Source organism: Meles meles, chromosome 4 (assembly GCF_922984935.1).
Source record: "Meles meles chromosome 4, mMelMel3.1 paternal haplotype, whole genome shotgun sequence".
NCBI lineage: Eukaryota > Metazoa > Chordata > Mammalia > Carnivora > Mustelidae > Meles > Meles meles.
In genome coordinates, this window is record NC_060069.1 from 100,239,649 (window position 1) to 100,252,516 (window position 12,868).

At 37.2% G+C, this 12,868-nt stretch overlaps 1 protein-coding gene across 3 annotated transcripts in view; it reads left to right on the top strand.

The window, feature by feature from the left end:
• LOC123940512 (limbic system associated membrane protein) overlaps nt 1-12,868 on the top strand; it is a 675,683-nt gene that overhangs the window by 426,267 nt on the left and 236,548 nt on the right. For all 3 annotated transcript variants that reach the window (XM_046003374.1, XM_046003375.1, XM_046003376.1), the window contains exon 3: nt 10,217-10,342. In XM_046003374.1, coding sequence (XP_045859330.1) covers nt 10,217-10,342 — 126 coding nt within the window. The remainder of the gene's footprint in view (nt 1-10,216; nt 10,343-12,868) is intronic.

Sequence of the window (12,868 nt, forward strand, 5' to 3'; positions counted from 1 at the left end):
CTTACATTACAAATTATGTAAAGGTGATCACATTTCATTTGAAGAACTTTTCCTTGGGAGCCCAACAGTTAAACTTCTAAAACTTATTTCATTTATGGTTGTACATTCCCACATCTTTGTGTCTCTTTTTAATATTGGTATAAAATGACGTTGACTAAAGGGCTGAACATATTGGCATATCTCTGTCCATTAGTTGAACTGGATGCATATCTCTGGGGTGATTTTTTGTTATGCCAATATTAAGGATTAATTATGAATTATAATAATTATCCAAACCTTCTGACAATAATGGTGTCTGCAAAAATATCACTGGAATGCCATTAGCCATAGAAATGCATGAACTATTTTATGTTATTTTAGGAAGAGTTAAGCCAACAGTGCTTTATTAGCTAGTTTTAACATGTATTAAATAATAGCTGCACTTAGAGAACCCCTTCCAGTTTACATGAATTATTTTATTTGGCTCTAATCGAAATCCTGTAATCTTGATTATTGTTAACTTTGCATATTACTTTCAATTACCAGGTGAGGAAACTAAGTCTCAGGGAGATTTAAACAATTTGTCACTAATTTGTCCATCTATTCATTCAAAATTTGTTAAACACCTACAGTGCAACCTGATGAGGACGATTCAAAAGCAAATATCAGAGAATATGTGGTTGCCTTGTGAGCCAGTGTCAAGGTAGGGTCAAAATTCCTAGCTCTCAAACTTGTATACTGTGCTGTATTCTCCAGTTATCATCCTGTCCTATCATCCATTCCAGAAACTACTACACCATGCAGCAAAGCATGCTTCATTGGCATTTTCAGAAGCAAAATGCCATATTAGATGGATGCTTGATGTTTCATAAGGTGACAGTATGTGTTGTATTGTATATTTTCGTTCTTCATGTTGAATTCTTGGATCATGCTTATTTAACCCAAGGGCTGCCTGAAAACATCCTGTAGATTTCTAAACCCAACTCTTATACAGACATGCTATGATTTTCCAGTCTGTTACATGTGCAAAAGCTAGGGTTTAAGTTTGTCTAGGCATACCAAAGAGAGGTGAGAAACAGGAAGTGACAGTGTTGTGGTTTTAAGGGCCCCTCACTACCACACACCTAGTAATACCTGCACCTTGCCCAAACTTTGAATAAACGATAACTAATGAGACCAATTTATTAAGAATTTGTGTGATTAGGAATAACATTTTGAGTTGAGTACAAGCTATAGCTGCTAATTATTTGAGGTTAGAGAAGTGAGCCAACTGACCACTTTCTCCCTTACTCTGGAACAGATTTATTGTCCTTCTGCTGGCCGGTCAGTTGAGGACTACCGATAAAGGTATTTAAACATTCTCAGTTAGAATTAGATGGTTTTGCAGACCTAGGATTATTTCTAAAGCAATGTGTGCTGACAGATAAGAACCAATGCTAGACATGCAGCTAAGCTGGTTTTGTGGAAACCCAAAGGAATACCTAAGCATAGATGACAATTGACCTTAATGAAAAAGTTCCTCTTCAATTTTTTCCCTTATTATGACTACTTCCTAATTTGTACCAGTTAGGATTCTTTGGTTTAAGCAACAGAAATTGACTGGCTAATGTGATGTGAAAAGAAGGCAATTCTTTGGAAGAATATGGAATAGCTCAAAGAATCAAAGGAAAAGCAGAAAAATTGCCTTCAAAGCACAGAGGCCATGCATCCTTAGGGAGGCAAGTTGCAGACACTAGTGAAAAATAATAGTCCTTTCAGTGACTGTCCTTTCATGATAGTATTAGCTAACTATTGTGGCTGAACAAACCACTCCAAAATTCAGGGGCATAAAACAATAGTTATTTTTTGACTTCACACAAGTGTGCAAGTCAGCAGATCCAGGCTTGGCTTCATTACAGGTGGCTCTGTTCTCTGCATTGTCAGATTTACCAAATAAAAATATAGGATGCCCAGTTAAATTTGTAGTTCCATAACAAATAATTTTTAGTATAGGTATGTCTCATGCAATGTTTGGAACATGCTATACTGAAAAAAGTATTTGTTGTTTATCTAAAATTCATATTTGACATGTTTGGCAATCCTATTTGCCATCCTCCATCCTCCTTCTCTTGGGACCAACAGGCTCAGCTGGTCATATTCTTCTCATGCAAACGGCAGAGGCACAAGACCAAGTGGGTCCAATTGTGCCAACACTTCTCAAGACTCTGCTTGTATTCCCTATGCTTATATTCTTGGCAAAACAAGTAACATGATCCAGGGATGGAAAAGCATGAACCACCTACTGAAAGAGGGCATGGGCATGGCAAAAGGTGTGGCTTACAGGAAAGAGTGGAGAATTGGGGCCATTAACACAGACCACCACTGGTTGAATCAATTTCAACCTCTCTCTCTCTCTCTCTTTTTTTTAAAAGATTTTATTTATTTATTTGACAGACAGAGATCACAAGTAGGCAGAGAGGCAGGCAGAGGGAGAGGGAGAAGCAGGTTCCCCGCTGAGCGGAGAGGTGTGGGGCTCGATCCCAGGACCCAGGGATCATGACCTGAGCCGAAGGCAGAGGCTTTAACCCACTGAGCCACCCAGGCACCTCTCGACCTCTCTTGAGTCATTCCCTATAAAAACCAGGTTCCAGGGAGGGAAAGCCCAAGTAGCCCATCTTGGGTCACTCTCCTAAATCCTTGGCCAAGGAAGAATAGGTCATTTGATTAATGGACCCAACAAACCAGTGGCAGTGGGTGAGAGGCGTTGTCCTCAAAGGAAAACCAGGGTTGTCTTTCCAGACAGAAGATGGCATAGGTTTGAGCAGGTAAAACAATATATGCCCACTCCATTTTTGTCCCTGACATTACCTGCATTTCCGTTTTTGGTCAAACATAAGAGATGTTAGCCTTATACAAAAGAGAAGGAAGGATGTAGGGACCTAGAGAACTGTAAAAATATGTGCAGGCAGGTCTAGGTTCCCACAGACCAGGGCAGCCCCTACAGGTCTGGTGGAGAGAGTGATAAAGGAATTAAAAGAGGGGCGCCTGGGTGGCCCAGTGGGTTAAAGCCTCTGCCTTCGGCTCAGGTCATGATCTCAGGGTCCTGGGATCGGGCCCCGCATTGGGCTCTCTGCTCAGCAGGGAGCCTGCTTCCCTTCCTCTCTCTCTGCCTGCCTCTGCCTACCTGTGATCTCTGTCTGTCAAATAAAATTTAAAAAAAATCTTAGAAAAAATATAAAATAAAAAGGAATTAAAAGAAGGATGAGGAGGGGCAATAAAAGCATGAATGGCAGAGGCAGATGGACTGTGTCATAATCCTACTTACTGCTACTTCATTGCACAGCTGAAGGAAGCCATGTATACACGTATACCTGCATGTTAGCATTATTTTAGACACTGTCATTGAATTTGTACTGCATGGACAAAATGCACATTCTTTAACACAGAATTTATATGGATTTCAATGAAAGAATATCATCTACTTAGTAATTCAGATTTAAAAATTACTAGAAAAAAACTACTAGTAGAAAAAAAACTACTAGGTGTGGCATATTCATTTTGGTTTGCTTCCCCCACCCCCCAGTGGGAACCTTGAGAATTCCTTTGAATAATGAATTTTACTAGTGTTCTTAAAAAGGGGTATCTACATTATGTTTTTCACTCAACATTTTTAGGAAGTGTTCATCTAATAAACAATTGATTTTGGGACTAGCAACACATAGTAATAGTGTGGTGTCCAAAAGATTAATGACATATTTTAAAGTATTTTGATACAATTACTTGGAAAGGGAAGTAAGGTTTCTATTTATATATTTCCCAGAAATACTGTTCTGGCCAGGTTGGTAGAGCTATGTACGGTAATTCTGAAAACCAAAATAATGTATACATTTTATGTAATTTAACCAGTCCTACTGGGGAAATTGACTAAAACACCATGAGGGGGAAAAAAAACCTATTTGTTGCCATAAATAAATTCCAAATGATTTAAAGAGTGCAACTAAAAAAAAAAAAAAAAAAAGCATCGAAAGAAAAAGAAGAAATAGTCATAAGCATTTAACTGATTTTATGTTAGGAAAGTATCTTCTATGCACAAAAGCAATGGAAGAAATTATTTAAAAAGTCAACAAAAAAATTTAAAACTTCGGGGCACCTGGGTGGCTCGGTGGTTAAATTGTCTGCCTTCAGCTCAGGTCATGATCCCAGCATCCTGGGATCCAGTCCCACATCGGGTTCCCTGCTCAGCGGGAAGCCTGCTTCTCCCTTTCCTGCTTCCCCTGCTTGTGTTCCCTCTCTCACTGTCTCTCTCTCTTTCTCTCTCTCTTTGTCAAATAAATAAATAAATAAAATCTTTAAAAAGAATTTAAAACTTCTACAAAATAAAAATGGTCATAAAATTAAGAAGTTAGGAACAAATTGGGGAAATTGCAAATAATATGACAACAAAAGGTCAATTCCCTAAGGTTTAAGAAGCTCTCATTAATCAGTAAGAAAAACAAAATAATCCAGACAAATTGGAGAGATTGCTAAAACTTAATAGGTTGTAAACATCAAATAAATGGTTCATGGCATTACATTTAAGAAAATATAATAAGGCACACTAATATCCTCTGAAAAAAAATTATTAGGCAATACTCCAGAAGAAAAGAAAATATCCAGAATATGTGATGATCCATGAGCATAAATCAGTATTACAGTGGTTTTGATAAATAAACAACTTATGTTCACTAATGCAAATAAGATTATCTTATTAAAAGTATTTCCTATAGTCATCCTTACTGAGAATTAAAATAGAGCAAAACCCCATTTGGAACCACTATTGCAAAAGTGAATATGATCTAGAGGAGGAGTTAAGTTTGGGAGATCTATAAACCTTAAGTTTTGATACTAGCTTTATAATTACTTAGCTGTGTGATTTCTACCCATTTTGGCCCTATGTCCGCATCTGTAAAATGGCAATAATGAGAATACTTTTTACTTCCCAGAATCTTTATAAAGATTTTACGAGGTAATAGAATAAAAACCTCGCGTTGCCCCTTTCATATTATATTACCAGTGACAGTGTAAATGTAGATTGCGTGAATTGCTATGGGAAACTAGGAACCATTAAACTAAAAAAAGGTTATATTTATTTATATACATACATACAAGTATGTACAAATGACTCCTTGTAGAAAAAAAAAAGGAACTCAAACTCTCAAAGTGTCTATAATGCAGGAATTTGAACACGGAGTTTATCTTTCTTCCTGTGTTCCTAATCTACACAAATATCTCTCAGCCCACGGTTAGTTTTTTTAATTATTATTAAGAGCTAAAAAAATTAGGAGTGAACAGATGGTTAGAGGGGTAGCTAAAGAATTATTGACAAAAGCTGTATTTTACAGGTTCAAAATAAAAGTTTGCTCCTTTCTGACAAAAACTCATTGGGGCTACTTCCTTGAACTCAGATGATTTGAGGCAGGGGAGTATGGGTGGTGGCTGATATTCACTGATTTCTTTTTTCAAGCATTCTGTGAGCAAACTGCCTGTTCCAAGTGCTATGGTCTGTAAGATTCATTGGTCAAGGATACAAACCATAAGAGATTCTTAATCTCAGGAAATAAACTGAGGGCTGATGGGGAAGGGGAGTAATAGGGTACTTGGGTTATGGACATTGGAGAGGGTATGTGCTGGTGAGTGCTGTGAATTGTGTAACACTGATGATTCACCCCTGAAGCAAATAATACATTATATGTTAATTTTTAAAAAAGAACAAAGGCCCTCTCATCTGCCTTCTTCCATTTAGTGACAAGCACAAGTAAGTAATCTAGCAATGACCACTCAACGCTGAGGCAAAGAAACAGAGGGCTCATTGTGAGAACACAGGAGGGATGCTTTACCCAGTCTGAAGTCAGGAATGGGGTCAGGGTGGGGTTAGGGATGAGGGTGGTAAACGACAGGATAGTCTTCCTGGGAAAAGTGAGAAAGCAGCCTGACAAGCTGAAACCTGAAGGGAGAAAAAGGCTGACCACATGAAGGGTTGGAAAAAGAATATTCCATGTAGAAAAAATTGAGTGTTAAATACCTGGGAGTAAACAAGCATAGTATCTTCCAGGAACCAAATGTTGTTTGATCTGAGTAGATGATACAATAAAAAGGGATAGGACATATGACTAAAAATGTAACCAGGGGCCAATCATGAATGGTGTATTAATTCATATTGAGAAGTTTGAATTTTTTCTTGAGAGCAGTGAAATTAATCAGGGAATATTATACTCACGTTTGCAATTTAGGGAGAAAAAAACTTCTTATTGTAGTGTGATGAATGAATGACAGTGAGCCTGAGGAAAGGAAGGCTAGAGGCAAAGAAATTCATTGTAATGTACTTGCAGAATCCAGGCCAAAAAAGAAATGCTTATGGCTGATGGGAGTAGGATTTGGGAATAATGAATGAATCTGAGAGAGCTTTAAAAGGCATAAACCACAGAATTTGGGAACCTTTTTACAGGGGAGAAGTAAAGGAGAGAGAGCAGTCAAGGGAGATAACTTTCCTCTTTTACCTGGGCAACTGTTTGCATGATGATGCCATTCCCTGAGATAGTGAACAAGACTACAAGTGTTCTGTGGGAAGGAAGATGATGATTTCTGTTTTGAGTATGTTGAATCTTGAGTATCTGGGAGGTATCTGACAAAAATGTAGAAGAGTTGATTGGAAAATAGGCGATAAAAGTCGTGAAAAAAATCTGGGCTGCAGATACTGATTTGGGAGTTATCAATAATATAACTTTAGGTTCTAAAGCTAGAGAGTAGATGAGGTCATTCACAGTGAATGATATGAAGGAAGAGGACAGTGATCAACATTTCAGAAATATAGATATTTAAGGAATAGGTCAAAGTAAGTCTAAAAGTTAAACTGGGAAGGCTGGCCAGAGGGTAAGACAAAAAAACAAAAGTCAAATTTGGCATCTTAGAAACCAAGAAAAGAAAGGACTGGAAGAAGGAAGACGTAGTCAACAGAGTCAAATACTTCAGAGGAAAATTAGATAATAAGAAAATTGCTCACAGGACCTAGAAACAATATGGTTCAAATTGATGATCTTCCTGAAAGCAGTTTCTTGGGAGGTTAAGGAGAGATCCAGATTGCACCAAAGGCTGAAGTGTGAATGGAAGAAGATGTGACGTAGAACAATTCCTTCAAGAAATTTGGAAACAAAGAGTTTGAAAGTAAGAGGATAACTTGGAAGTTAGGGAAGGATTTATTTCTAGTACAAATGACTGCATCAGATATAAATGTTGTAGGAAGAAACTGGCACAAAGTATAAGGGAAGATAGACAATGGAATGAAACCCAGTGGTATTGATCCAGAGGAAGGTGAGATATAATGTCTCCATGAGTAAATTTCTGACTGTTAACACAAACACTCTCTGAATCTCTAGTATCTGAGATCCAGGACCTAGGTATATTGTCCTTAATTAAAAGAAACAATATGGTTTCATATTGAGTGCATCGCCTTGCATTCAGTTATTCTGTTTTATTCTTAACTTTATTTATCATCACCTGTGTATGTAGCACTGAACAAGTGGTTCAACTTGCATGACACACAAAAGAAAAGTCCTTAGATCTATATTCCTCTTCTAAAAGAGAGGTAATTATGAGTAAATTTTATCATACATAATAATTCACTGGGAACTTGAATACCAGAGATCCTTTCTGTTTTGCAAATTTGCATATTTTCATAATAGAAATACAAAGTCTCCCCCTGTACACATTTTTTAAGTCCAAACACATCTGTATTTCTCCTTTGTATCCTGTGGCCTGTCTTGCAATTCAGAATTAACTACAAACTGAGTAATATGAGCTCTTATAATTATTACATAGTTTCCTGTGACAGATTTTAGATTATTGAGGAAGATGCCTAAGATGTCTAAATCTTATTCTTGAACACAACCATAGATTTTTAGTTTATTGTAGTTTTTTGGAGATGTTCAGAACACTGGCTTATTTAGCTATGAATTTAAAATGATGAATATTAAACAACAGAACAACTGGACATTCAGGAGCCCTGAATTCTAAGCCCAGCCATATTTCATGATGAGATTGCCCTTGACAAGCCATTATTTCTCTCTGTGCCTCATCTTCTTCCTTAAAAAATGGGTAGGGGCGCCTGGGTGGCTCAGCGGGTTAAAGCCTCTGCCTTCAGCTCAGGTCATGATCCCAGGGTCCTGGGATCGAGCCCCGCATCGGGCTCTCTGCTTAGCAGGGAGCCTGCTTCCTCCTCTCTCTCTCTCTGCCTGCCTCTCTGCCTACTTGTAATCTCTATCTGTCAAATAAATAAATCTTAAAAAAAAAAAAATGGGTATAACTTTTTAGGTCCTCAATGTAAAAACCTGGGAGGGTATATTGCAAGTCAGTGTGTGAAAATGAGAAAAAGACCCATAACCCCAGTAGATAAAAGGGAACTAGAAACCCTATAGATAGATACCACTAAATAACAGGAATCAACTATCTTCCATTTCTGCCATTGGGTTTGATTTAGAATTACTGGTTTCTACCCACAAGCTCTATAAGATGTCATTGTAAGAGAAATGCTACTGTCATGAGTCCTTCTCTCACTTCCTCCTTCCTCCACTCTGACCTGGTCAGTTGCCCCAGTACCATCCGTGTCTCCTAACAGAGATCTTCAGGGATCACATGGTTGTCAGACAGCTGTCTCTACAGGCAAAAAACGTTCCCATGTTACTCGTCACTACAGGGCAGAAAGAATGAGAAAAAAAATAAGTCTTTTATTATTGAACTCCTTTATGCTGTTTTGTTCACCTCTCTCCCCCTGAGCTTTAGCCACTAAGATGTAAAACAAAAAAAAAATAAATAAATAAAATAAAATAAAAAGGAAAATCACAGTCAAACCATAAACTCTGCTATTTGTAATCAGTGCATAACCTCTGTGATGAAATTTGTGAGTAATTCACTTTCCACTTAAGCCTACCAATATGAGATCTAATGTTGCCGCCCTGAACACTAATGAAGGAAGTCAGGCAGCAGTACAGCTAGCCCTCAGGGACTCATTTCTCACACCACCAAAAAGCAATTTCCATCATTTCCAGCCATCTGGTAGCCTGGATTGTGAAGATGAAGTTTCATTCAAGTATTGCTGAAGAGTGTGGACCCTGGAGTCTCCTTGGATTTGAATCTCTTTTCTGCCTCTTGCGTAGCTCCATCTATACCTCGGTTTCCCACCTGTAAATAAATCCTCATAGGATATCATTTCTTTATAATAAGGAGTTACTGATATAATTCTTATAAAATACTCTGCAGAGGACCTTACGTATCGTAAGTGTCTAAAGTTAGCCATTATTAAATTGTTAATAATAGTGGCAGTAAGCACCTGGGTGGCTCAGTAGGTTAAGCGACCAACTCTTGGTTTTGGCTCAGCTTATGATCTCAGGGTCATGAGATTGAGCCCCACAGGGGGCTTCCTCCTCAGTGGAAAGTCTGCTTGAGATTCTCTCTCCTCCTCTCTCTCCTCCTGCTTGTGCACTCATTCCCTCTCTTTCAAATAAATAAATAAATAAATAAACAAATATTTTTTTAAAAATAATAGTAGAGGTTAAAGCATTAGGAGTAATAGTATTATTTTTGTAATGTCTGTGACATAGCCTTTATTAATTCTGTTTTTAGGCTCTAAATTGTGTCATCCAGTCTGTCACATAGCAAGGTAATATTTAGAGACTTTCTATTAGGATTCCCTGATGGCTGCTTTATGTGGCTAGATTATTAGTAAACAAGTGTTACCACATCTTAAGAACACAACTATGCAACTCATACTAAATAAGTGTTTTTTTTCCCCCTGACATTTGGAGAAAAGATTGGACAATATTCATTTTATATACATAGGAAAATAAATATAAATACCATGCAGTGATAAGAAAAAATTTATTAATATATATAAATGTGCATGATCTCTAATATCCAGATAAGGTCAATTTTTAATGAGAAAAGAGCTAAGACACTTTCATTATACTCCTCTGTGAACTTCCTACACTACCTGGTCTTATTGCAGAGATTCTCCTTATAGTTAGACCCATGCTTTTCATCTGCCAAGTCTGTAAGGAGGTCTTAAAGTACCTAAATTTATCTATCAAATTACTTAACACAAAACTTCAAGTAGTTTAAGTCATAAAAGCATTTAGCTCAGATTTGCTACTTCCAATGGCATGGACCAATGCTGCAAAGCTGGTTTTACAGGCATGGCTACATGTTCCATTTGCTTTTGTCTTTACAGTTCCACCAAAGATCTCCAACATCTCTTCGGATGTCACTGTGAATGAGGGCAGCAATGTAACCCTGGTCTGCATGGCCAATGGCCGTCCTGAACCTGTGATCACCTGGAGACACCTCACGCCAACTGGTAAGCAACAATCTACTCTTCAAAATACTACATATCATTTAAGATATCCTCATGCTTCTGAGATTCCATTGGATCCAAAAGACAAGCATGTGTCTGGTTATTAAAACACTAATACAACTGCAACATAAGACTTACTTTGGTCCTCCCTGGTCTTTCCAATGTGTTCATCTTATAAAATGCACTTCATTTTCAATAGAACATCACCTCCAAGCAACAAATATAGAAGAGTTAAGTGCATTAAATGACCTAGTATTATGTCTAAAATGTGTGACAGTTTTGTGCTTGAATGTCTTGGGGCAATTTGTTAAATGAATTAAATTTATGTAGGTCTTGTATTTGTTTGTTTGTTTGTTTTGCTTTGCTTTTTAACTACAGTTTCCTAATATGTCACACCTTGTGAAGAAACTTTCAGGAATAATACAAAATTGTTAGTGACTTCTAATGTCTTGTCCTTGGCATCTGGCTCTATGGTGTGATGGGGGGGGGCATCAGGTATGGACTAAGCTGCATGAGCTCATGATGGGTCCTTAACTACTGATGTAAATTCAGTAAAAGTCAGAAAAACTTTTTCCAGAAAGGTCTTCTACATCCTCCCCTCCCCCTTCCGAGCACTGTCACCATAACTGAATTCTCAGGCCCTGATGCTTTTTGAACTGCACTTAAATATTCTATCAAATTACTTGGGTCAACTTCCTACATACTCTCCTGCTCTACAGATTACATTTTCTTATAAGCAACACCATGCTTTTACAAATGACACAGTCTTTGTAGAAAAGGGCCCGCTATTTGATTTCTCAGAAAGAGGGGCTATGGATCAATTACTCTTATGAAATGTAACTTATTTTGGTAGATAGCCCTCAATTTTTGATTGATTTATACCTAATATTATCTTAAAATTGCCTTATAAAAGGATTTAGAGATTTGATTAACACCATATAGTCAATTTGGAATGAACGCCATGCAAAATTGTGCGAAGTGAGACATACATGGAAGCTATCCTGGGGTATTTCTAAAAAGCCAGGGTAATGTTTGCTTAAAGCATCTTTAAAATCTGTATTTCATGGTTGATAATAGGGGCCTTCAGGTCATACTAGCCCTCAAATTAATTTTTCAGGTGATTTTGGACCAGCCTATGGAATGGTCTCTCATTTTGGCTGCTACTCTTTTTTTTTTTTTTTTTAAGATTTTATTTATTTATTTGACAGAGCGAGATCACAAATAGAGAGGCAGGCAGAGAGAGAGAAAAGGAAGCAGGCTCCCGCTGAGCAAAGAGCCCGACGTGGGACTCGATCTCAGGACCCTGAGATCATGACCCGAGCCGAAGGCAGCGGCCCAACCCACTGAGCCACCCAGGCACCCCTTGGCTGCTACTCTTATTAAAGCATTCTATTTTCTTAAGAGAGTGTCACTCAGAACCCATCCTAATTGTTAATGCATGCAACTTGTCATTTATTGACAGTATATAAAAGCAATAAGTGAGGCACTTATTTAGAAGATCAACCTCAAATTCACTTCCTCTCAGAGCCATTTCGTACTTCACATGGAAAAAAATGCATATGGAAGGCTGTCTGAAGTGTGAATCTCTGGATGTCACACACCTTTCCCATGGGTTAAATTAAACATCCAGCACACATTCTGCCTGGATGGAATTATATTATCCCCCAATCCCATACCACCTATTCCTTTCCAGTGTAGGATCGTTTCTACTGAATGAGTATTTGGTATAAAAGCTATTGGCCCATATTTAAAGATGTTATAAAAATATCTTTTAAAATCATTGCATTTACTATAATGTTGTTTTGAGAGATTATTAATTTTATTCCAGTTTCCTTTTGAAAATGCCCTTTGAGGAAATTCCCCTTTGTTTTCAGTATTTCTAGTGCCCTTTTTTACTCAGTGGTTTGTTTTTTATGTATAAACTCAGTGAATTTTTACAAATGATTATGAATCCATGGAATTGACTATTACTAACCTTAGAGCCAAATTTATTGCCCACTTATAAAAGAATATAGGAAATCATTTATAAAGCACATGTTAATAAAGTGGATTTTAAACAAACCCTGGGATTTTATGGCATCAAATCCATAAAGAGACAATGCTCTTGCATTCTTCTTGTTTTCTTCTTGTTTTCTTACCATTATTTTTTAATATTGTCTCACCTTTTCTAATTAATTTAAACATCTATATAAATACATTATAATCTCATTTCTTTTTGTGGAGCAAGTGGTAGAGAGAAAAAGGGAAGAAGGAAGAGAGATAGATTATATTCAACTTATAAACAAGTAATGAATTAAATTAATAAAAAGACTTTCTCTTGGTATACTCACCAATACTATTAACTACTAAGCAGATGGGTTTTTAAAAATTTTTATTATTATATTTTTATTTTCAGGGAGAAATGTGATTCATGCCCTGAACCCAAAGATATATGCTTTTTATCCTTTGGGTTCAGAAAAATAATGAGATAGAATCAGAGTTTCAAGAGTTTTCCAGGCTGGACCTAGGAAGAGTACATCTTCTAGTACT